Source organism: Oncorhynchus tshawytscha, linkage group LG14 (assembly GCF_018296145.1).
Source record: "Oncorhynchus tshawytscha isolate Ot180627B linkage group LG14, Otsh_v2.0, whole genome shotgun sequence".
Classification (NCBI taxonomy): Eukaryota; Metazoa; Chordata; class Actinopteri; order Salmoniformes; family Salmonidae; genus Oncorhynchus; species Oncorhynchus tshawytscha.
In genome coordinates, this window is record NC_056442.1 from 59,951,095 (window position 1) to 59,977,202 (window position 26,108).

The 26,108-nt window shown below is 46.4% G+C and overlaps 2 protein-coding genes across 6 annotated transcripts in view; one reads left to right on the top strand and one right to left on the bottom strand.

Annotated features, from left to right (window-relative positions):
• Window positions 1-17,517, top strand: part of bcl9l (bcl9 like) — a 95,945-nt gene extending 78,428 nt beyond the window's left edge. For all 4 annotated transcript variants that reach the window (XM_042297773.1, XM_042297774.1, XM_042297775.1 and 1 more), the window contains 3 exons: window positions 5,484-7,962; window positions 15,130-15,384; window positions 15,733-17,517. In XM_042297773.1, coding sequence (XP_042153707.1) covers window positions 5,484-7,962; window positions 15,130-15,384; window positions 15,733-16,919 — 3,921 coding nt within the window. In that variant the 3' untranslated portion in view covers window positions 16,920-17,517. The remainder of the gene's footprint in view (window positions 1-5,483; window positions 7,963-15,129; window positions 15,385-15,732) is intronic.
• Window positions 17,518-20,763: 3,246 nt separating this feature from the next.
• On the bottom strand, window positions 20,764-25,493 carry LOC112237532 (C-X-C chemokine receptor type 5). Of its 2 annotated transcripts, XM_042297781.1 has the most exons (6): window positions 25,406-25,493; window positions 24,097-24,243; window positions 23,990-24,023; window positions 22,878-23,326; window positions 22,228-22,425; window positions 20,764-21,865 (listed from the first exon to the last, which is right to left on the bottom strand). In XM_042297781.1, exons 1-6 carry the CDS (start codon window positions 25,418-25,420, stop codon window positions 21,683-21,685), a joined length of 1,026 nt encoding a protein of 341 aa, XP_042153715.1. In that variant the 5' UTR covers window positions 25,421-25,493; the 3' UTR covers window positions 20,764-21,682. The 2 variants fall into 2 exon arrangements, with proteins under 2 accessions (XP_042153715.1, XP_042153714.1); XM_042297780.1 differs by lacking the exon at window positions 23,990-24,023 and having other exon boundaries at window positions 24,063-24,243.
• Window positions 25,494-26,108: the final 615 nt, after the last annotated feature.

The window sequence follows — 26,108 nt, forward strand, 5'->3', positions numbered from 1 at the left end:
GATGGTACAGGATGATATCTGACTAGTGGGTACTGATAGTACAGGGTGATAGTACAGGGTGATATCTGACTAGTGGGTACTGATAGTACAGGGTGATATCTGACTAGTGGGTACTGATGGTACAGGGTGATATCTGACTAGTGGGTACTGATAGTACAGGGTGATATCTGACTAGTGGGTACTGATAGTACAGGGTGATAGTACAGGGTGATATCTGACTAGTGGGTACTGATAGTACAGGGTGATATCTGACTAGTGGGTACTGATCGTACAGGGTGATAGCTGACTAGTGGGTACTGATGGTACAGGGTGATAGCTGACTAGTGGGTACTGATAGTACAGGGTGATAGCTGACTAGTGGGTACTGATAGTAATGGGTGATAGTACAGGGTGATATCTGACTAGTGGGTACTGATGGTACAGGGTGATATCTGACTAGTGGGTGGTGATGGTACAGGGTGATATCTGACTAGTGGGTACTGATGGTACAGGGTGATATCTGACTAGTGTTTGCTGATGGTACAGGGTGATATCTGACTAGTATGTACTGATGGTACAGGGTGATGGTACAGGTTGATATCTGACTAGTGGGTACTCATGGTACAGGGTGATATCTGACTAGTGGGTACTGATGGTGCAGGGTGATGGTACAGGGTGATATCTGACTAGTGGGTACTGATGGTACAGGGTGATGGTACAGGGTGATATCTGACTAGTGGGTACTGATTGTACAGGGTGATATCTGACTAGTGGGTACTGTTGGTACAGGGTGATATCTTACTAGTGGGTACTGATGGTACAGGGTGATACCAGCACAGGGTGATATCTGACTAGTGGGTACTGATAGTACAGGGCGATATCTGACTAGTGGGTACTGATAGTACAGGGTGATATCTGACTAGTGGGTACTGATGGTACAGGGTGATATCTGACTAGTGGGTACTGATAGTACAGGGTGATATCTGACTAGTGGGTACTGATGGTACAGGGTGATATCTGACTAGTGGGTATGATAGTACAGGGTGATATCTGACTAGTGGGTACTGGTGGTACAGGGTGATAGCTGACTAGTGGGTACTGATGGTACAGGGTGATATCTGACTAGTGGGTACTGATAGTACAGGGTGATAGTACAGGGTGATATCTGACTAGTGGGTACTGATGGTACAGGGTGATAGCTGACTAGTGGGTACTGATGGTACAGGGTGATAGTACAGGGTGATACTAGTACAGGGTGATACCAGTACAGGGTGATATCTGACTAGTGGGTACTGATAGTACAGGGCGATATCTGACTAGTGGGTACTGATAGTACAGGGTGATATCTGACTAGTGGGTACTGATGGTACAGGGTGATATCTGACTAGTGGGTACTGATAGTACAGGGTGATATCTGACTAGTGGGTACTGATAGTACAGGGTGATATCTGACTAGTGGGTACTGATAGTACAGGGTGATATCTGACTAGTGGGTACTGATAGTACAGGGTGATATCTGACTAGCGGGTACTGATGGTACAGGGTGATATCTGACTAGTGGGTACTGATAGTACAGGGTGATAGTACAGGGTGATATCTGACTAGTATGTACTAATTTTACAGGGTGATAGTACAGGGTGATATCTGACTAGTGGGTACTGATAGTACAGGGTGATATCTGACTAGTGGGTACTGATAGTACAGGGTGATATCTGACTAGTGGGTACTGATGGTACAGGGTGATATCTGACTAGTGGGTACTGATGGTACAGGGTGATATCTGACTAGTGGGTACTGATGGTACAGGGTGATATCTGACTAGTGGGTGCTGATAGTACAGGGTGATAGTACATGTTGATATCTGACTAGTGGGTACTGATAGTACAGGGTGATAAGCTGACTAATGGGAAGTGAAAGTGTGAAGCTCCAGGTGTTTGAGGAAGTGGGAAGTGAAAGTGTGAAACTCCAGGTGTTCGAGGAGGTGTGAAGCTGCATCTTTATCTGTTCACATACTTGTCTTTGTTCCCATTTGTAGTAGAAACTACAAATCAAATCAAATGTATTTATATAGCCCTTCGTACATCAGCTGATATCTCAAAGTGCTGTACAGAAACCCAGCCTAAAACCCCCAACAGCAAGCAATGCAGGTGTAGAAGCACGGTGGCTAGGAAAAACTCCCTAGAAAGGCCAAAACCTAGGAAGAAACCTAGAGAGGAACCAGGCTATGTGGGGTGGCCAGTCCTCTTCTGGCTGTGCCGGGTGGAGATTATAACAGAACATGGCCAAGATGTTCAAATGTTCATAAATGACCAGCATGTTTGAATAATAAGAAGGCAGAACAGTTGAAACTGGAGCAGCAGCACGGCCAGGTGGACTGGGGACAGCAAGGAGTCATCATGTCAGGTAGTCCTGGGGCATGGTCCTAGGGCTCAGGTCCTCCGAGAGAGAGAAAGAAAGAGAGGAGGAGAGAATTAGAGAACGCACACTTAGATTCACACAGGACACCGAATAGGACAGGAGAAGTACTCCAGATATAACAAACTGACCCTAGCCCCCCGACACATAAACTACTGCAGCATAAATACTGGAGGCTGAGACAGGAGGGGTCAGGAGACACTGTGGCCCCATCCGAGGACACCCCGGACAGGGCCAAACAGGAAGGATATAACCCCACCCACTTTGCCAAAGCACAGCCCCCACACCACTAGAGGGATATCTTCAACCACCAACTTACCATCCTGAGACAAGGCTGAGTATAGCCCACAAAGATCTCCGCCATGGCACAACCCAAGGGGGGCGCCAACCCAGACAGGATGACCACATCAGTGAATCAACCCACTCAGGTGACGCACCCCTTCCAGGGACGGCATGAGAGAGCCCCAGTAAGCCAGTGACTCAGCCCCTGTAATAGGGTTAGAGGCAGAGAATCCCAGTGGAAAGAGGGGAACCGGCCAGGCAGAGACAGCAAGGGCGGTTCGTTGCTCCAGAGCCTTTCCGTTCACCTTCCCACTCCTGGGCCAGACTACACTCAATCATATGACCCACTGAAGAGATGAGTCTTCAGTAAAGACTTAAAGGTTGAGACCGAGTTTGCGTCTCTGACATGGGTAGGCAGACCGTTCCATAAAAAAGCCCTGCCTCCAGCTGTTTGCTTAGAAATTCTAGGGACAATTAGGAGGCCTGCGTCTTGTGACCGTAGCGTACGTGTAGTTATGTACGGCAGGACCAAATCAGAGAGATAGGTAGGAGCAAGCCCATGTAATGCTTTGTAGGTTAGCAGTAAAACCTTGAAATCAGCCCTTGCTTTGACAGGAAGCCAGTGTAGAGAGGCTAGCACTGGAGTAATATGATCAAATTTTTTGGTTCTAGTCAGAATTCGAGCAGCCGTATTTAGTACTAACTGAAGTTTATTTAGTGCTTTATCCGGGTAGCCGGAAAGTAGAGCATTGCAGTAGTCTAACCTAGAAGTGACAAAAGCATGGATTAATTTTTCTGCATCATTTTTGGACAGAAAGTTTCTGATTTTTGCAATGTTACGTAGATGATAAAAAGCTGTCCTTGAAATGGTCTTGATATGTTCTTCAAAAGAGAGATCAGGGTCCAGAGTAGCGCCGAGGTCCTTCACAGTTTTATTTGAGACGACTGTACAACCATTAAGATTAATTGTCAGATTCAACAGAAGATCTCTTTGTTTCTTGGGACCTAGAACAAGCATCTCTGTTTTGTCTGAGTTTAAAAGTAGAAAGTTTGCAGCCATCCACTTCCTTATGTCTGAAACACATGCTTCTAGCAAGGGCAATTTTGGGGCTTCACCATGTTTCATTGAAATGTACAGCTGTGTGTCATCCGCATAGCAGTGAAAGTTAACATTATGTTTTCGAATAACATCCCCAAGAGGTAAAATATATAGTGAAAACAATAGTGGTCCTAAAACGGAACCTTGAGGAACACCGAAATTTACAGTTGATTTGTCAGAGGACAAACCATTCACAGAGACAAACTGATATCTTTCCGACAGATAAGATCTAAACCAGGCCAGAGCTTGTCCGTGTAGACCAATTTGGATTTCCAATCTCTCCAAAAGAATGTGGTGATTGATGGTATCAAAAGCAGCACTAAGGTCTAGGAGCACGAGGACAGATGCAGAGCCTCGGTCCGATGCCATTAAAATGTCATTTACCACCTTCACAAGTGCCGTCTCAGTGCTATGATGGGGTCTAAAACCAGACTGAAGCATTTCGTATACATTGTTTGTCTTCAGGAAGGCAGTAAGTTGCTGCGCAACAGCCTTTTCTAAAATTTTTGAGAGGAATGGAAGATTCGATATAGGCCGATTAGTTTTTTATATTTTCTGGATCAAGGTTTGGCTTTTTCAAGAGAGGCTTTATTACTGCCACTTTTAGTGAGTTTGGTGCACATCCGGTGGATAGAGAGCTGTTTATTATGTTCAACATAGGAGGGCCAAGCACAGGAAGCAGCTCTTTCAGTAGTTTAGTTGGAATAGGGTCCAGTATGCAGCTTGAAGGTTTAGAGGCCATGATTATTTTCATCATTGTGTCAAGAGATATATTACTAAAACACTTGAGCGTCTCTCTTGATCCTATGTCCTGGGAGAGTTGTGCAGACTCAGGACAACTGAGCTTTGAAGGAATACGCAGATTTAAAGAGGAGTCCGTAATTTGCTTTCTAATAATCATAATATTTTCCTCAAAGAAGTTCATGAATTTATCACTGCTAAAGTGAAAGTCATCCTCTCTTGGGGAATGCTGCTTTTTAGTTAGCTTTGCGACAGTATCAAAAAGGAATTTCGGATTGTTCTTATTTTCCTCAATTAAGTTAGAAAAATAGGATGATCGAGCAGCAGTAAGGGCTCTTCGGTACTGCACGGTACTGTCTTTCCAAGCTAGTCGGAATACTTCCAGTTTGGTGTGGCGACAGGCTGTGTTTTGCTTCAGATATGCAATGCTTTGCTTAAAGTCTCCATGAGTATACAGGTGTCGGTAACACTACCGAACAGTGTAACACTACCGAACAGTGTAACGCTACCGAACAGTGTAACGCTACCGAACAGTGTAACGCTACCGAACAGTGTAACGCTACCGAACAGTGTAACGCTACCGAACAGTGTAACTCTTTAATACTTGTCATTTCTGAACCTTTAAAATGTATTATGAGAAGGGTTTATTAACAACCTGTAATAGTTATCTGATCTGTCTCCCCTTCCCCTGTCTTTCTCTCCCCTGCCTCTCCCCTCCCCCTGCCTCTCCCCTCCCCCTGCCTCTCCCCTCCCCCTCTCCCCTCCCCCTGCCTCTCCCCTCCCCCTGCCTCTCCCCTCCCCCTGCCTCTCCCCTCCCCCTGCCTCTCCCCTCCCCCTGCCTCCCCCCCTGCCTCTCCCCTCCCCCTGCCCCCCCTCCCCCTGCCTCTCCCCTCCCCCTGCCTCTCCCCTCCCCCTGCCTCTCCCCTCCCCCTGCCTCTCCCCTCCCCCTGCCTCTCCTCTCCCACAGTGTGCCCCATCAGGGAAACATCCCAGTCTGTCAGGGCAGCTGAGCTCCAGCAGCACCCCTCCCATGGGCACCCCCAAGTCCCAGAGCGGCACCCCCAGACCGGCCTCTGTGGTAGGGAGCCACCTTCAGGCTGCGGGAAGCAGGACACCCTCTTCCACGGGACACCCCGACTCTGAGCCCCCCCAGAGCAGACCGGGGGGTCTTGGAGCCTCCAATAACATTAGCAGTACTCCCTCCCACCAGCCAGGGAACGCTGTTGCACCTATACCTTCTGGCCCAGGCCCTGGGGGTGGAGGTCGTGGAGGGGAGGGGAAAGGGGTGCTGCCTCACCCCAGTGCGGGGGTGTCTCCGTCGGGTAGCCCCTCGGTGCTCTCAGCCCACCTGCAGATCGACGTGGGGGCGAGGGGTGGTCCGGGGGGTAATGGAGGAGACGGGGGTCTGTCTAAAGAACAGCTGGAACACAGAGAGAGGTCTCTACAGACCCTCAGGGACATCGAGAGGCTTTTGCTCCGCTCCGGGACAGCAGGGGGCGCCGGAGAGCCACCAGGCCCCAACAACAACCCCAACAATGTAAACAACATTAACACAGAAGGTAGTGGCGGCGGTCCGCAGGAGGACGCGGAGAATAGCGGTAATAATAACAACAATGCTAACAACATGTTGCTTCCCCCTATGGGCAAGATGAAGAAGTACGAGGAGCCTCTCAGGTCCATCATCTCCCAGGCGCAGCATCTGGGGGGGGCAGGGGGGATGGACGGCTCTCCCATGGGGGGTCCCCACCACCCCGACCGCCACCTCCACTCCCCCGGGGGCCTGGACATGGGGACCCTCTTGGGTCCTGACGGACTGACCCCAGAGCAGGTGGCCTGGAGGCAGCTGCAGGAGGATTATTACCAGGAGAAGAGAAGGCAGGAGGAGCTTCAGCCTAACCCTCACACACACCCACAGCACTTCAGATTGATGCAGGAGATGGGTGCCCCGGTTATGATGAGGGGTCCCCCTCCGCCATACCACAGCAAGTCTGGGGAGCAGCATTGGGGGCCCGGAGGGCCCATGATGGGTCCGGGAGGGATGGGACCGGGAGGAATGGGGCCCGGTAACCCTCGGATGATAGACATGCACCAGGAGGGGCCCCGGGGGCCACGGTTCCTGGGCCAGATGCAGAGGGTTCCCCCTGGGGGGGGGGGTTTCCCAAGCAGTCCTGGAGGGGTGTTATCCATCGAGGGTCTCAGCCCCCAGCGGGCAGCCAGGCCAGGCATGTGGATAGAGGACCTGCCCCCCAACATGATGGGTGGTGGCAGGGGGCCATTCTACCATGGGGGGTCAGGTGGGGGACCCCCCCAACACATGCAGGGTGACCCTGAGCGCATGCTGACCCGGGAAGATATGTTCCGCATCATGGAGAAGAGGCAGCTACAGGGGCTCCACCACCTGGAGCTGGAGAGGATAGTCCAACAACAGGGTATGGGGGGCCCCAGGATGATGGAGGGGCCAGGGGGGTTCCCCAACCAGGGGATGGGCAGAGGGCCAGGATCAAGGGGGGACCCCATGGACTTCCTAGGATCCAGGGAGATGATGGGGTCCCCGGGCGGTGGTGTAGGAGGAGGGGGACCCCAGATGAGAGATCTGGTAGACTCGTCTCTCGGCCCCGGAGGGATGAACATGAACGTTCACATGATGAACCAGCAGATGATGCTGAGAGGAGGAGGAAGAGGAGGAGGAGGAGGAGGGCCACTAGAGGGTCCTTTAAGGGACTTGCTGAGCCAAGAGGACATCGCTCGGATCCGGGCCGCCCAGAATGATGCAGGACATGGAGGGAGTAAAGTGATGCTCCAGGGACCAGACGGCCCGCTCCACTTCCCCAACCAGGGGCCCTTCCCTGGGGGACCGGGAGGAGGTGATGGGGGTTACCTCCAGGGGCCCGGGGCTAACATGTTCGGCTTGCCTGACCAGCATGGTGGGGGGCCTCACATGGGGGGTACGTCTCGCCTCAGCCACATGCCCATGGGTGGTGGTGATGGTGGGGGACCCCGGGGCGCAGACCTCGGCCCCCACCACCCTTCGGACCTGTCCATCAACGTGAACCCCGGTATGGTCTCCCCGGCGATGCCCCCTCCCCCTCACCAGCTCAAGTCTCCATCCCTTAACCAGGAGCCATCGCCTCTCATGAACTCCCCCGCCGCGGGACTTAAGTCCCCCTCTCAGTTATCCTCTGCTGGGGGTCCTCAGAGCCAGCAACACCCCCTACCCCCTGCCTCTGGGGCCGGGACCCCCTCCTCTTCCTCCATGAAGTCTCCCCAGGTGATGGGCCCCTCCCTGGGTATGCGCTCCCCCTCAGACTCCCCTGGACGTCTGAAGTCTCCAGCCATGGTGTCGTCTCCAGGGTGGACATCCTCTCCGAAGACCGCTCTACCCAGCCCTGGGGGACTTAGCAGTGGGAAGGGGCTGGGGAACGGAGGCAGCAGCTCCACAGAGACTGGTAAGAACTAGACACAGGATATGTCCCAGATGGCACCCTGATAAGAACTATCACTAAATTTTACTATAGCCTGTCTGTAATCACTCCTTCAGATCAGGGGCCTGAAGAAAGTTTTTTTTATCTAACTAGTCAGTTAGGAACAAATTCTGAAGCTTAACTGCCTTGTTCAGGGGGCAAAATGGCAGATTTTTACCTTGTCAGCTCGGGGATTCAATCTAGCAACCTTTTGGTTACTAGTCCAATGCTTTAACCACTAGGCTTCCTGCCTCTAACCACTAGGCTTCCTGCCTCTAACCACTAGGCTTCCTGCCTCTAACCACTAGGCTTCCTGCCTCTAACCACTAGGCTTCCTGCCGCACCAAAAGTAGACACCCAGTTGAATTGTCTCCACATTTTGTTGTTACTATCTACAGAAAATACTCTATAATATCAAAGTGAAAACAAATTTCTACTTTTTTTTACAAATGTAATACTTTTTTATTTTTTATAACTAAAATATAGTCATGGCAGAAGTGTTTTAGTAAGTATGAATAAATAATAAATATGAATATTCAGCACCTTTTTGTTTAGACAAAAATTAGTTCAGGAGTAAAACGTGGCTTTACAAATCTTTAAGTTATATGGATTCACTCTGAAGTGATAGGGGGCGACATGATTTCATGAATGACTATCAGGGGGTCCTAAAATATCTGTAAGGGTCCCTCGGTTAAGTATTGAATTTCAAGCACAGATTCAACTACAAAGACCAGGGAGCTCTTTCGAAAGCCTCATAAAGAGAGACAGTGATTGGTAGATGGGTAACAATAACAAATCAGACATTAAATATATCTTTAAACATGATCAAGTTATGAATGTATATACAGTACATTACCAAAAGTATGTGGACTCCTGCTCGTCGAACATCTCATTCCAAAATCATGGCCATTAATATGGAGTTGGTCCCCGCTTTGCTGCTATAACAGCCTCCACTCTTCTGGGAAGGCTTTCCACTAGATGTTGGAACATTGCTGCTATAACAGCCTCCACTCTTCTGGGAAGGCTTTCCACTAGATGTTGGAACATTGCTGCTATAACAGCCTCCACTCTTCTGGGAAGGCTTTCCACTAGATGTTGGAACATTGCTGCTATAACAGCCTCCACTCTTCTGGGAAGGCTTTCCACTAGATGTTGGAACATTGCTGCTATAACAGCCTCCACTCTTCTGGGAAGGCTTTCCACTAGATGTTGGAACATTGCTGCTATAACAGCCTCCTTCTGGGACTCTTCTTGCTGCTATAACAGCCTCCAAGGCTTTCCACTAGATGTTGGAACATTGCTGCTATAACAGCCTCCACTCTTCTGGGAAGGCTTTCCACTAGATGTTGGAACATTGCTGGGAAGCTATAAAGTCATTCCACTCCCAAGAATAGTAAAGCTTTCCACTTTTTGGCTCAATTACTGAGGATAATAGCAGACCATATTGCCAAACTCCTGGAAAAAATTTGCCACATCTTCAATTTAAGCCTACTAGAGAGTGTGTGCCCTCAGGCCTGGAGGGAAGCTAAAGTCATTCCACTACCCAAGAATAGTAAAGCCCCACTGCTCTGCCTTCACTGGCTCAAACTGCCGACCAATCAACACCAACCCTTAGTAAACTTCTGGAAAAAATGGTGTTTGACCAATCAATGCTGTTACCAACCCTTAGTAAACTTCTTAACAAATGACTGTTTGACCAGAAATACTCAATGCTATTTTACAGTAAACAAATTGACAACACTGAACAGAGTCAGCTGCATAGGCCCTAGGGTGGCTTTAACAAATATCATAAATATCAGGTCAAAATCATATTTTAGGAGAAATCATTCACTAAACCTCAACTACATCTTGTCAGCTAACATGGGGAGAAGTCTGTCCATGACTAAACTGGACTGCTCTGGATGGAGTAACCCTGGACTATCAACCCTGGCAGGTCCTAGGCCCTGGATGGAGTACCTTGGATTGTAACAACACTTGTTGTCTTTGAATCTTGTTGGTTCCTGTGACATCGGCCCTGGTTTAGGTGTCCTGGGCCCCAACTGCTTAGAGTAACTTGTAAACTGTCCTGGTCAAAACATATTGATCAACAAGCTAAGAGGGGAGAAGTCTGTCCATGATAAAGCACTGCTCTGCCTCCTTAACAGGCACTATCAACAAGGCAGGTCTACCTTCTTAACAACATTATCAACAAGGCAGGTCCTACAGGCCCAGTTTCTACCTTCTTAACAACATTATCAACAAGGCAGGTCCTACAGGCCCTAGTTTCTACCTTCTTAACAACACTATCAACAAGGCAGGTCCTACAGGCCCTAGTTTCTACCTTCTTAACAACACTATCAACAAGGCAGGTCCTACAGGCCCTAGTTTTGTCCCACCTGGACTACTGTTCAGTCATGTGGTCAGGTGCCACAAAAAAGGACAGAAAAATTACATTTGGCTCAGACCAGGGCAGCACGGCTGTCTCAGACCAGGGCAGCACGGCTGTCTCAGACGAGGGCAGCACGGCTGTCTCAGACGAGGGCAGCACGGCTGTCTCAGACGAGGGCAGCACGGCTGGCCCTCTAATGTACACAGAGAGCTAACATGAATAATTTGCATGTCAATCCCTCCTGGTTCAAAGTAGAGGAGAGATTGACTTCATTACTACTTTTATTTATGAGAGGTGTTGGTTGAATTCCCCGAGCGGTCTGTCTAAACTACTGGCACACAGCTCAGACACCCATACATACCCCACAATACATGCCACCAGAGGTATCTTCACAGGCCCCAAGTCCAGAACAGACTATGGGAGGAGCACAGTACTACATAGAGCCATGACTACATGGAACTCTATTCCACAGTACTACATAGAGCCATGACCACATGGAACTCTATTCCACAGTACTACATAGAGCCATGACTACATGGAACTCTATTCCACAGTACTACATAGAGCCATAACTACATGGAACTCTATTCCACAGTACTACATAGAGCCATGACTACATGGAACTCTATTCCACAGTACTACATAGAGCCATGACTACATGGAACTCTATTCCACAGTACGACATAGAGACATGACTACATGGAACTCTATTCCACAGGTAACTGAATCAGCAGTAGAATCAGATTTCAAAACTGATTAAAAAACACCTTATGGAACAGCGGGGACTGTGAAGCAACACAAACATAGGCACAGACACACACACACACACTATACATACACATGGATGTAGTACTGTAGATATGTGGTAGTGGTGGAGTAGGGGCCTGAGGGCACACAGTGTGTTGTAGATATGTGGTAGTGGTGGAGTAGGGGCCTGAGGGAACACAGTGTGTTGTAGATATGTGGTAGTGGTGGAGTAGTAGTGTTGTAGATATGTGGTAGTGGTGGAGAGGGCACACAGTGTGTTGTAGATATGTGGTAGTGGTGGAGTAGGGGCCTGAGGGCACACAGTGTGTTGTAGATATGTGATAGTGGTGGAGTAGAGGCCTGAGGACACACAGTGTGTTGTAGATATGTGGTAGTGGTGGAGTAGGGGCCTGAGGGCACACAGTGTGTTGTAGATATGTGGTAGTGGTGGAGTAGAGGCCTGAGGACACACAGTGTGTTGTAGATATGTGGTAGTGGGGGAGTAGGGGCCTGAGGGGACACAGTGTGTTGTAGATATGTGGTAGTGGTGGAGTAGGGGCCTGAGGGCACACAGTGTGTTGTAGATATGTGGTAGTGGTGGAGTAGGGGCCTGAGGACACACAGTGTGTTGTAGATATGTGGTAGTGGTGGAGTAGGGGCCTGAGGGCACACAGTGTGTTGTAGATATGTGGTAGTGGTGGAGTAGAGGCCTGAGGACACACAGTGTGTTGTAGATATGTGGTAGTGGTGGAGTAGGGGCCTGAGGGCACACAGTGTGTTGTGAAATCTGTGAATGTATTGTAATGTTTTTAAAATGATGTATAACTGCCTTAATGTTGCTGGACCCCAGGAACTAATGGGGATCCATAATAAACCTCAGGAAGAGTAGCTGCTACCTTGACAGGAACTAATGGGGATCCATAATAAACCCCAGGAAGAGTAGCTGCTGCCTTGGCGGGAACTAATGGGGATCCATAATAAACCCCAGGAAGAGTAGCTGCTGCCTTGGCAGGAACTAATGGGGATCCATAATAAACCCCAGGAAGAGTAGCTGCTGCCTTGACAGGAACTAATGGGGATCCATAATAAACCCCAGCAAGAGTAGCTGCTGCCTTGGCAGGAACTAATGGGGATCCATAATAAACCCCAGGAAGAGTAGCTGCTACCTTGGCAGGAACTAATGGGGATCCATAATGAACCCCAGGAAGAGTAGCTGCTGCCTTGGCAGGAACTAATGGGGATCCATAATAAACCCCAGGAAGAGTAGCTGCTGCCTTGGCAGGAACTAATGGGGATCCATAATAAACCCCAGGAAGAGTAGCTGCTGCCTTGACAGGAACTAATGGGGATCCATAATAAACCCCAGGAAGAGTAGCTGCTGCCTTGACAGGAACTAATGGGGATCCATAATAAACCCCAGGAAGAGTAGCTGCTGCCTTGGCAGGGGAACTAATGGGGATCCATAATAAACCCCAGGAAGAGTAGCTGCTGCCTTGGCAGGAACTAATGGGGATCCATAATAAACCCCAGGAAGAGTAGCTGCTACCTTGGCAGGAACTAATGGGGATCCATAATAAACCCCAGGAAGAGTAGCTGCTGCCTTGGCAGGAACTAATGGGGATCCATAATAAACCCCAGGAAGAGTAGCTGCTGCCTTGGCAGGAACTAATGGGGATCCATAATAAACCCCAGGAAGAGTAGCTGCTGCCTTGGCAGGAACTAATGGGGATCCATAATAAACCCCAGGAAGAGTAGCTGCTGCCTTGACAGGAACTAATGGGGCCATAATAAACCCCAGGAAGAGTAGCTGCTGCCTTGGCAGGAACTAATGGGGATCCATAATAAACCCCAGGAAGAGTAGCTGCTGCCTTGACAGGAACTAATGGGGATCCATAATAAACCCCAGGAAGAGTAGCTGCTGCCTTGACAGGAACTAATGGGGATCCATAATAAACCCCAGGAAGAGTAGCTGCTGCCTTGGCAGGAACTAATGGGGATCCATAATAAACCCCAGGAAGAGTAGCTGCTGCCTTGACAGGAACTAATGGGGATCCATAATAAACCCCAGGAAGAGTAGCTGCTGCCTTGACAGGAACTAATGGGGATCCATAATAAACCCCAGGAAGAGTAGCTGCTGCCTTGGCAGGAACTAATGGGGATCCATAATAAACCCCAGGAAGAGTAGCTGCTGCCTTGGCAGGAACTAATGGGGATCCATAATAAACCCCAGGAAGAGTAGCTGCTGCCTTGACAGGAACTAATGGGGATCCATAATAAACCCCAGGAAGAGTAGCTGCTGCCTTGACAGGAACTAATGGGGATCCATAATAAACCCCAGGAAGAGTAGCTGCTACCTTGACAGGAACTAATGGGGATCCATAATAAACCCCAGGAAGAGTAGCTGCTACCTTGACAGGAACTAATGGGGATCCATAATAAACCCCAGGAAGAGTAGCTGCTGCGTTGACAGGAACTAATGGGGATCCATAATAAACCCCGGAAGAGTAGCTGCTGCCTTGGCAGGAACTAATGGGGATCCATAATAAACCCCAGGAAGAGTAGCTGCTGCCTTGGCAGGAACTAATGGGGATACATAATAAACCCCAGGAAGAGTAGCTGCTGCCTTGACAGGAACTAATGGGGATCCATAATAAACCCCAGGAAGAGTAGCTGCTGCCTTGGCAGGAACTAATGGGGATATCCATAATAAACCCCAGGAAGAGTAGCTGCTGCCTTGGCAGGAACTAATGGGGATCCATAATAAACCCCAGGAAGAGTAGCTGCTGCCTTGACAGGAACTAATTGGGATCCATAATAAACCCCAGGAAGAGTAGCTGCTGCCTTGGCAGGAACTAATGGGGATCCATAATAAACCCCAGGAAGAGAAGCTGCTGCCTTGGCAAGAACTAATGGGGATCCATAATAAACCCCAGGAAGAGTAGCTGCTGCCTTGGCAGGAACTAATGGGGATCCATAATAAACCCCAGGAAGAGTAGCTGCTGCCTTGGCAAGAACTAATGTGGATCCATAATAAACCCCAGGAAGAGTAGCTGCTGCCTTGACAGGAACTAATGGGGATCCATAATAAACCCCAGGAAGAGTAGCTGCTGCCTTGACAGGAACTAATGGGGATCCATAATAAACCCCAGGAAGAGTAGCTGCTGCCTTGACAGGAACTAATGGGGATCCATAATAAACCCCAGGAAGAGTAGCTGCTGCCTTGGCAGGAACTAATGGTTATACATAATAAACCCCAGGAAGAGTAGCTGCTGCCTTGGCAGGAACTAATGGGGATCCATAATAAACCCCAGGAAGAGTAGCTGCTGCCTTGGCAGGAACTAATGGGGATCCATAATAAACCCCAGGAAGAGTAGCTGCTGCCTTGGCAGGAACTAATGGGGATCCATAATAAACCCCAGGAAGAGAAGCTGCTGCCTTGGCAGGAACTAATGGGGATCCATAATAAGCCCCAGGAAGAGTAGCTGCTGCCTTGGCAGGAACTAATGGGGATCCATAATAAACCCCAGGAAGAGTAGCTGCTGCCTTGACAGGAAGCTAATGGGGGTCCATAATAAACCCCAGGAAGAGTAGCTGCTGCCTTGGCAGGAACTAACGGGGATCCATAATAAACCCCAGGAAGAGTAGCTGCTGCCTTGGCAGAACTAATGGGGATCCATAATAAACCCCAGGAAGAGTAGCTGCTGCCTTGACAGGAACTAATGGGGGTCCATAATAAATACTCAACAGCTGTAATTAATGCTGAAGGTGTTTCTAACATGTATTCTGAATACTTATCTAATCAAGGTTTTTCCATTTTGACATTACAGAGCATTTTGTGTCGATCTTTTACAAAAAAATTACAAATCAAACAATTTTAACAGAATTGTAACTTTGTAACAGAGTAAAATATTTTATCTGCATGTTGCGTTGGAAACTAAATCGCTATTTTTGGATACTAAAGATCTTTCTCTCTGTTTTTTTGGTGTTCTTGATTCTTTGATTGTTTGATTGATCTTGGTCTTGTGCGTCCCTGATAGGACCATCACTGCCCCCCAGGAGTTCTAACTCCACCCCTATCAGCCAGCCTGGTTCCATGGCTCCCAGCATGCCCTTCACCTCATCGCCAGACAACCCTCCTACTCAGAACCCACTCTCCCTCATTATGTCACAGATGTCCAAGTATGCCATGCCTAGCTCCACCCCACTCTACCACGACGCTATCAAGACCATTGCCACCTCCGATGACGAGATGATGCCAGATCGCCCTCTGCTGTCCGGAGTCAACATCGGAGGTACGCTGACCACTTGTCTTGGTCAAAGTCAAGACGTAACCCATATTTGATTAAATCTACCATTTTTGTATAACAATCTTTCTGTATTTCCATGATTGTGAGAAAGCAATTATTATTATTATTATTTTTTTAAATGTTTTATTGTCTCTTAATACATATCAGATATAACATTTTATTTGAATTGTCTCTTAATACATATCAGATATAACATTTTGTGATAAAATTGGGCATGTTCATTTACATGTTATTGTTATTCAATGAATTGTCCTGTTTAGTAAATAGTGATAATCCTCTCTCTGTCTGTTTGTTTGTCACGGTCTCTCTCTCTCTTGCTCTGTCTACTATCAGGTAACCCAGGGAACCATCAGGGCTCTATGATGCTGTCCCAGAGTTCCATTGGGCCCCACAGTGGCCAGCTGTCCCCCAACCCAATGGGCCTGAACGGTATGAACCCTGCCATGATGGGCGCCGGAGGGGGACCCATGGACAGGATGGGGTACAGCTTGTCCCCCATGCACCCCCAAAACCAGATGGGAGGGTTCCCTCGCATGCAGCACCCCTCTCACGGAGGCCCCATGCACTCCCCTCTGGGCGGTATGCCCCCCCAGTTCTCCCAACAGAACCCAGAAGATGTTCTCCCCCCCCAGCAGCTGCAGCACATGCTCAGTAAGGGCATGTCCCACCCCCACCAGCGCGGCCCCCACCCCTCGGACTCCTTTTTGGGCCCCGACGGCCCCGACCTGAGTGACGTCATCCGACCGACCCACTCTGGCATCCCGGAGTTCGACCTGTCTCGTATCATCCCCTCTGACAAGCCCTCCTCCACCCTACAGTATTTCCCCAAGGCAGAGGGCATGTCCGGGGTCCAGCAGGGCCAGGGGAACCACCCTAACCCCCACCAGGGCCAGCCTGGCTCCCAGGGCCCTGGCCCCCCTCCTCCACAGCTCCTGAAACAGCTCTCTGCCCCTGGCCCTCACAGCAATGCCCCCTCCTCCAACCCTCACATTGCTAACCTGCAGAACATGATGGCAGAACAGCAGCTGCCCCCCCACCCCTCCCACTGCGGGATGGGTAGACATGGTATGGCGGGGATGCCCCAGGGGGGATCCAGGGGCATGGGGGGTCCGGGTGGTCACATGATGCATCCTGGACACATGATGGGGAGGACAGGTATGGGGCCAGGCCCCACCCAGCAACAGCTTCAACAGCAGGCCATGATGGCGAACAGCCTCCTCCACGGAGGCCACCTTGGCCCCCAGCCCCACCCATCCATGATGTCTTCCCAACAACACAGCCTAATGGCCCAGCAGAACCTCATGCTGATGCAGGCTAAGCAGAGAAGTATGGGCCTCCCTGGGGACCCATTCGGCCAGCAGGGGGGATCCCTCATGTCCCCTCAGGGCCCCATGATGGGACCGGGCCCCCCACACCCCCAGGGTGGGATGATGGGCCCCGGCATTGGCCCTGGCTCCCAGGGGCCACTCAGACAGAGAGGTATGTCCCTGGACAGTCCCCTAGGCTACGGCCCTGGCTAACATGCCCTGCTGATCCTCCTGATCCAACAGCCTCCTGCTACATGTCTGTGGTCAAAATGGCCCCCTATTCACTACATAGTGTGTTTGGGATGCAGAATTACTGTAAAAACCTTCTTTTCAATAGGGTGTTTTTTCATTGTCTCATATGTTTTCATCATGTTAATACTGTTATTATTGCTTCGAATGGTTAAACATCGATTGATAATCTTCATATTGTTTGGAGTAAAAACTGATACAAATAAGAATAATAATATTGAAGAGCTGTCATGACAACGGTTTAATAAAGATATCTAAAGCCATTTTCTACAATGTCTGTAAAATATGGAGCCTATATTTCACAGATGACTGTATTGGTTTTGGACAAGGTTTACGGTTGTGAGGCAAAGCCTATTGGTTTATATATGTTTGATATCACTGATTATTTTTCTCCTCCGGCTACCAAACTGGAATATATAAATATATATGATATATATATACAAATATATATGATATATATATATAGTTGCTGTATATAAGATGCAATTTGTGATTGTTTGCAAATGTTCTGTATAACTGTGTTTTAATAGAAGTCCAAAATATGAAAGAACTCTATCCATGTCATTGTGTTGGAGTCATTGACCTTTTATGTATTTTATACTTCAGACACGGTAGTTTATTCTTTAGACAGCAGTTCATACTTCTCTTCTTCTAGACACAGTAGTTTATACTCTAGACACAGTAGTTTATACTCTAGACACAGTAGTTTATACGTTGGACACAGTAGTTTATACTCTAGACACAGTAGTTTATACGTTGGACACAGTAGTTTATACTCTAGACACAGTAGTTTATACTCTAGACACAGTAGTTTATACTCTAGACACAGTAGTTTATACTCTAGACACAGTAGTTTATACTCTAGACACAGTAGTTTATACTCTAGAGACAGTAGTTTATACTCTAGACACAGTAGTTTACTCTGTTAGTCTACCTGTATAGTCTGTTAGTCTACTAGTCTACCTGTATAGTATGTTAGTCTAAATCAAATCAAATCAAATGTATTTATAAAGCCCTTCGTACATCAGCTGATATCTCAAAGTGCTGTACAGAAACCCAGCCTAAAACCCCCAACAGCAAGCAATGCAGGTGTAGAAGCACGGTGGCTAGGAAAAACTCCCTAGAAAGGCCAAAACCTAGGAATAAACCTAGAGAGGAACCAGGCTATGTGGGGTGGCCAGTCCTCTTCTGGCTGTGCTGGGTGGAGATTATAACAGAACATGGCCAAGATGTTCAAATGTTCATAAATGACCAGCATTGTCGTATAATAATAAGGCAGAACAGTTGAAACTGGAGCAGCAGCACGGCCAGGTGGACTGGGGACAGCAAGGAGTCATCATGTCAGGTAGTCCTGGGGCATGGTCCTAGGGCTCAGGTCCTCCGAGAGAGAGAAAGAAAGAGAGAATTAGAGAATTCACACAGGACACTGAATAGGACAGGAGAAGTACTCCAGATATAACAAACTGATCCTAGCCCCCTGACACATTAACTACTTCAGCATAAATACTGGAGGCTGAGACAGGAGGGGTCAGGAGACACTGTGGCCCCATCCGAGGACACCCCCGGACAGGGCCAAACAGGAAGGATATAACCCCACCCACTTTGCCAAAGCACAGCCCCCACACCACTAGAGGGATATCTTCAACCACCAACTTACCATCCTGAGACAAGGCTGAGTATAGCCCACAAAGATCTCTGCCATGGCACAACCCAAGGGGGGGCGCCAACCCAGACAGGATGACCACATCAGTGAATCAACCCACTCAGGTGACGCACCCCCTCCAGGGACGGCATGAGAGAGCCCCAGTAAGCCAGTGACCCAGCCCCTGTAATAGGGTTAGAGGCAGAAAATCCCAGTGGAGAGAGGGGAACCGGCCAGGCAGAGACAGCAAGGGCGGTTCGTTGCTCCAGGGCCTTTCCGTTCACCTTCCCACTCCTGGGCCAGACTACACTCAATCATATGACCCACTGAAGAGATGAGTCTTCAGTAAAGACTTAAAGGTTGAGACCGAGTCTGCGTCTCTGACTTGCGTCTCTCACAGTAGTATACTTCTAGATATAGTAGTTTATACTCTAGATATAGTAGTTAATACTTCTAAACACAGTAGTTTATTCTTCTCGGCACAGTAGTTTATACATTTAGACACAGTAGTTTATACTCTAGATATAGTGGTTAATACTTCTAAACACGGTAGTTTATACTTTAGAAACAGTTTATACTTCTAAACACAGTAGTTTATACGTTGGACACAGTAGTTTATACTTCTAGACCCAGTAGTTTATACTTCTAGACACAGTAGTTTATACTTTAGACACAGTAGTTTATACTTCTAGACCCAGTAGTTTATACTTCTCGACCCAGTAGTTTATACTTCTAGACACAGTAGTTTATACTTCTAAACACAGTAGTTTATACTTTAGATACAGTAGTTTATACTTCTCGACCCAGTAGTTTATACTTCTAGACACAGTTTATACTTCAGACACAGTAGTTTATACATTTAGACACAGTAGTTTATACTTCTCGACCCAGTAGTTTATACTCCTCGACCCAGTAGTTTATACATTTAGACACAGTAGTTTATACTTCTAGACACAGTAGTTAATACTTCTAAACACGGTAGTTTATACTTTAGACACAGTTTGTACTTCTAAACACAGTAGTTTATACGTTGGACACAGTAGTTTATACTTCTAGATATAGTAGTTTATACTCTAGACACAGTAGTTTATACTTTAGACCCAGTAGTTTATACTTCTAGACCCAGTAGTTTATACTTCTAGACACAGTAGCTTATACTTCTAGACCCAGTAGTTTATACTTCTAAACACAGTAGTTTATACTTCTAAACACAGTAGTTTATACGTTGGACACAGTAGTTTATACTTCTAGACACAGTAGTTTATACTTCTAGACACAGTAGTTTATACTTTAGACACAGTAGTTTATACTTCTAGACCCAGTAGTTTATACTTCTCGACCCAGTAGTTTATACTTCTAGACACAGTAGTTTATACTTCTAAACACAGTAGTTTATACTTTAGATACAGTAGTTTATACTTCTCGACCCAGTAGTTTATACTTCTAGACACAGTTTATACTTCAGACACAGTAGTTTATACATTTAGACACAGTAGTTTATACTTCTAATACTCCTCGACCCAGTAGTTTATACATTTAGACACAGTAGTTTATACTTCTAGACACAGTAGTTTATACTTCTCGACCCAGTAGTTTATACTCCTCGACCCAGTAGTTTATACATTTAGACACAGTAGTTTATACTCTAGATATAGTAGTTAATACTTCTAAACACGGTAGTTTATACTTTAGACACAGTTTGTACTTCTAAACACAGTAGTTTATACGTTGGACACAGTAGTTTATACTTCTAGATATAGTAGTTTATACTCTAGACACAGTAGTTTATACTTCTAGACACAGTAGTTTATACTTCTAGACCCAGTAGTTTATACTTCTAGACACAGTAGTTTATACTTCTAAACACAGTAGTTTATACTTCTAAACACAGTAGTTTATACTTCTAAACACAGTAGTTTATACTTCTAGACACAGTAGTTTATACTTCTAGACACAGTAGTTTATACTTCTAGACACAGTAGTTTATACTTCTAGACACAGTAGTTTATACTTCTAGACACAGTAGTTTATACTTCTAGACACAGTAGTTTATACTTCTAGACCCAGTAGTTTATACTTCTAAACACAGTAGTTTATACTTTTATACACAGTAGTCACCAATCTGATGAGTCATAGGGGGATAAAGATTGGCTGGTGTGAACAACATTGGGAAGCACTCAATCATATTTTATTTATATATATTTTTTAATTCAATACATTTCACATATAGTCAATAATTGGCAATGTAGGCCTATTGGCTAAAGAACAATATTACACTCACACTTTTAGAAAACTATCCAGAACACAAAGACGTTTATAAACTATCCAGAACACAAAGACGTTTATAAACTATCCAGAACACAAATAGACGTTTATAAACTATCCAGAACACAAATAGACGTTTATAAACTATCCAGCACACAAATAGACGTTTATAAGCACAAGCGTTTGTCAAACATTGGGTTATTGCCATCAAGGAAGACTCCGTATGTCAGTATATACATGAGGCTTGCACAAGCAGGTGAATATGTTGTCACAACCCCAGAGAGGTTAGTCATACTGAGGGTTGATTATTGATCCACAACCCCAGATAGGTTAGACATACTGAGGGTTGATTATTGATCCACAACCCCATAAAGAGGTTAGACATACTGAGGGTTGATTATTGATCCACAACCCCATAAAGAGGTTAGACATACTGAGGGTTGATTATTGATCTACAACCCCATAGAGAGAGGTTAGTCATACTGAGGGTTGATTATTGATCCACAACCCCATAGAGGTTAGTCATACTGAGGGTTGATTAATGATTCACAAGCTCTAACAGTACCCCCCCTCCCCCAGCTCTTAGTTGTAAAATTAATTTGTAAGCTGAAAATACAATAGTTTTACTCATAATTAATACAAAGATCAGAATGAACCGTCAGTATCCTTTTAAAGAAAGAGGTGTAAGACACCTTTTCACCTTAGTTGTAACAGTAAAATCTGGTGGTCAACATGAGGATTTTAGTGGTGGTGAGTCCTTTAGAGAATGACGCTGACGTCTTACTCCCGTCCCCTCGGAGTACACCCCTTTACCACAGACTCAGTGGGCCAGCAGTCTCAGGAGATCCTGTCGAAACCGTACCCCAGTGAAGGCGTACAGCAGCGGGTTGAGGCAGCAGTGTGTGTACCCCAGGCTCTCTGTCACCACCAAGGCCTTATCCAAACTAGTCCGGGACTGGCAGCTCAAACCAGAGTCCAACCCCCGATCCACCAGGGTCTTCACCTAAACGTCACAGTGGAGAGGAGTCAATGTTCCCTACAGTTTATACTGCACTTCTTTGACCAGGGCCACTATATAGTTCTATGTACTATATTATAGGACCCAGGGTTCTGGTCAAGAGTAGTGCACTATATAGTTCTATGTACTTTGTACTATATTATAGGACCCAGGGTTCTGGTCAAGAGTAGTGCACTATATAGGGAATAGGGGACCATTTCATACACACACAGTGACTTTGTGTTATCGTTGATTTAAAAACAAAAACAGTATATTCTACATGTTCTTGACTACATAACTTTTTTTTTTGATCGTCAAATAAATGAAATGAAACATATGAATCAATAAATGAATAAATCAGTTCACACCAGCATGGTGATGTTGTAGGGCAGCCAGCACAGGCAGAACACAGCAGTGACTAGTGCAGCCAGCCTGATGGCACCCTCTTTCTCCAGGCTGCGCTGACCTCTCTGGCTATGGTGCAGGGTGACCGCCACCGCAGCGTAGCAGTAGGTCATGACCCCGAGAGGCAGGAAGAAACACAGCACGTGGGTCAGGAGCCGCTCCTGGAACAGAGGTACAAATACATCCCTTGGTTTACTCCCACTAGATTGAGACACCAGTGATCCATCCCAGATGGCACCCTATTCCCTATATACACTTTTGACCAATAGTGAATAGAGTGCCATTTGGGATACAGACTGGTAATTTGAAAACACCTACTGGCTAAGTCTGACAACTGCATCTGTTCTTTGCTTTGACGGTCTAACTCCCTGTCTCTGGCTGAGAGATTCCATCCAGGTCTAACTCCCTGTCTCTGGCTGAGAGATTCCATCCAGGTCTAACTCCCTGTCTCTGGCTGAGAGATTCCATCCAGGTCTAACTCCCTGTCTCTGGCTGAGAGATTCCATCCAGGTCTACCTCCCTGTCTCTGGCTGAGAGATTCCATCCAGGTCACAAGCCAATGAAATAACTGGATCAGAGAAATTAAGTGCTGAGCCGTTTGAGGGGGACCCACCGTCAGATCCCAGTTGTTTGCATGGAGACCGTGACTGTGGAAGAAGCATGAGAGCTGAGTCGGGTCTATGGGACTCTCCCCTACAGACAGGAACACAGCATTGGGAGCAGACAAGGCCAGACAGACGAGCCACAGTGCCAGGCAGGTGAGGTGTACGTTCCTGGGGCGTCGGCTCTGGAGGCTGGTGATGGCATGCACGATGGCCAGGTAACGGTCGAAGCCGATACATGCCAGGAGGAGACTCCCACAAAGGAAGTTGAGTCGGTTCATCAGCCCAATCAGTTTACACAGGACGTCTCCGAACACCACCCCCAAGGACACCTGTGCCAGTGCGAAGGGGAAGGTGGCTAGCAGCATCAGATCAGCCAGGCCCAGGTGTAATAGATAGATCTCTGTGATCCGCAGGAGGCCACGGCGTTTCAGCAGCACCGTTAACATCAGCCCGTTACCTGGTGGAATATAAACCAGAAGATAATACACAGACTTACCTGGTGGAATATAAACCAGAAGATAATACACAGACTGTTACCTGGTGGAATATAAACCAGAAGATAATACACAGACTGTTACCTGGTGGAATATAAACCAGAAGATAATACACAGACTGTTACCTGGTGGAACCAGAAGATAATACACAGACTGTTACCTGGTGGAACCAGAAGATAATACACATAAAGACTGTTACCTGGTGGAACCAGAAGATAATACACATAAAGACTGTTACCTGGTGGAACCAGAAGATAATACACAGACTGTTACCTGGTGGAACCAGAAGATAATACACAGACTGTTACCTGGTGGAACCAGAAGATAATACACAGACTGTTACCTGGTGGAACCAGAAGATAATACACAGACTGTTACCTGGTGGAACCAGAAGATAATACACAGACTGTTACCTGGTGGAACCAGAAGATAATACACAGACTGTTACCTGGTGGAACCAGAAGATAATACACATAAAGACTGTTACCTGGTGGAATATAAACCATAAGATAATACACATAGACTGTTATTAGGTAGTGTTATACCTGGACAATTGGAAGATCCCGTAGGAACACCAGGCTGTAGACCAGGGGTTGGAACACAATATGAAACAGGTGTGTGTGTACCTGTCAGCCCCAGGAAGAACACCAGGCTGTAGACCAGGGGTTGGAACACAGTATGAAACAAGTGTATGTGTACCTGTCAGCCCCAGGAAGAACACCAGGCTGTAGACCAGGGGTTGGAACACAGTATGAAACAGCTGGAGACCTGCTCCGTCATTACAGGTGTACTCAGTATCAATGCTACTGTTGTCAGGACTCTCCAGCAATTCTGAGTAGTTATCAAAGCCATAGAAAAGACCCCCGTCCTCAAATGAGCCCTGAAAAACAAGTTGAAAAACAGGTTGAAAATCAGGGTGAAAATCAGGTTAAAAAGCAGATTGTAAATCATGTTTCGCTGGTGAAAGTTATATATTTTGTTGTGTATTGATTGATGTACTTTTACTTTACACCTCACAGCTTGAAGTCCTGAAATCCTGTCAATGTCCATTGTAGCTCTTTGACAAGATAACAAGATAATGATATTGTTTCAATGTGAAATGTTTTGTGGCTTAATGGCTTTTAATTGGTGTGGACAAGTGCAGTGAAAAGAGGTAGGAAAGAGGAAGCCCAGCAGTATAAAAGAGAGGACATCTGTGTATGTCTTTCCTCTGTAGAGCTATAACACAAATAGACAGGAAATAGGGAGGACAGCAGACATTTTTCACTTCCTCTCTTACAGTAAGTAGTACATGGATCTGTGATCAGGCATCCGTAACCAATTCACCCTTCTGATGATTTTATTTAACCTTTATTTCACTAGGCAAGTCAGTTAAGAACAAATTCTTATTTTCAATGACGGCCTAGGAACAGTGGGTTAACTGCCTGTTCAGGGGCAGAACGACAGATTTGTACCTTGTCAGCTCGGGGATTTGAACTTGCAACCTTCCGGTTACGCTATTCAATCATTCAATTGTTGTTACGAAATAGCTATTTTTTTAGCCATGGTCAGAATCTAAGTGGCTGTAATCCCAGCTGTATCACATCCGGCCCTGATTGGGAGTCCCGTAGGGCGGCGCACAATTGGCCCAGTGTCGTCCGGGTTTGGCCGGAGTAGTCTGTAAATAAGAATTTCTTCTTAACGGACTTGCCGAGTTAAATAAAGGTTAAATAAAGGTTACACATTGTACAGATAAATAATAATAATACAGGGATTTAAAACAGCATTTATTCTGTCAACACCATTACAATAAACTAACCAATTGAATATTACTGTTTCATTTCAATAGATTTACATTTTCTAAAGTAATGGGATACAGTGCACATTAAATAAAACATGTTTTAACCTTAAATTAAAAAAGGATATTCTTCTCCTGTTAACTCAAGAATCAGAACAACCAGATATGGAAAACCCACATTTCTAGCTCTGGAGGCAATCCTCATTTACAAAAATAATCTGCTCAGACCTGCATGGATGTAATGCATTCAGTTAGCCAGACTCACCTCATCATAAGTCATTTTCTTTTAGCTTGTTATACTAATTTCAGGTGACCCTGATGTGGTGTGAGTAATGCTGGGTTTGGGTTTTATATCCCTTGACCCCCCATGCTATAAACAGACAAGAACTATTCAACCAATGCAGTAGTCACTTCCTCAATAGGCTTGTTTATGATGCGCCCATGAGTGATCTGATTGATTATAGTTGGCTAGTAGGGTTAAGTTGGTTCATAAAGTTATGAGCTTTAACGAAAAGCATGATTTTTATTCCCTCGTGTTCTATTCATCAGATCAAATAGAAGAGGAACTAATGAGGTAGTTAAGCTGGAATTAATTGATGCAAATGAGGGAGTTATGCATTAACATAATTACAGTGTTTAAACAATGTTTAGAATTTGCACAATTTAGATTTGGCACATTTCCTTGGGTTTGGGTTTTAATATCCATTGAACCATGAGCAGTTCATCATGACTTATACATGCATGCGTGTTATTTGATTCACATTTAGATTTGACATTTAAATAAAATAGAAGTGTATTTTACTTGTGTGGTGCATATATGGGTGGCAGAGGACAAATGAAAACACAGGCATGCCTTCTTTAACTACATCTGAAGAAAAGGGATAGCTAGACTACGATACTGAGAAGTATTAAGCTTGCTGAATATTGTGAAGTTATTGTGCTGTGTGTTGTACACGTGTACATCGTGT

Excerpts from the sequence above, each read along its gene's own strand:
- LOC112237532 (XM_042297781.1), bottom strand. Across the intron at positions 24,024-24,096 it reads ATACTGTGTTCCAACCCCTG|GTCTACAGCCTGGTGTTCTT; the intron begins GTCTACAGCCTG and ends TTCCAACCCCTG. Across the intron at positions 21,866-22,227 it reads CCTACAACATCACCATGCTG|GTGAAGACCCTGGTGGATCG; the intron begins GTGTGAACTGAT and ends TGTGACGTTTAG.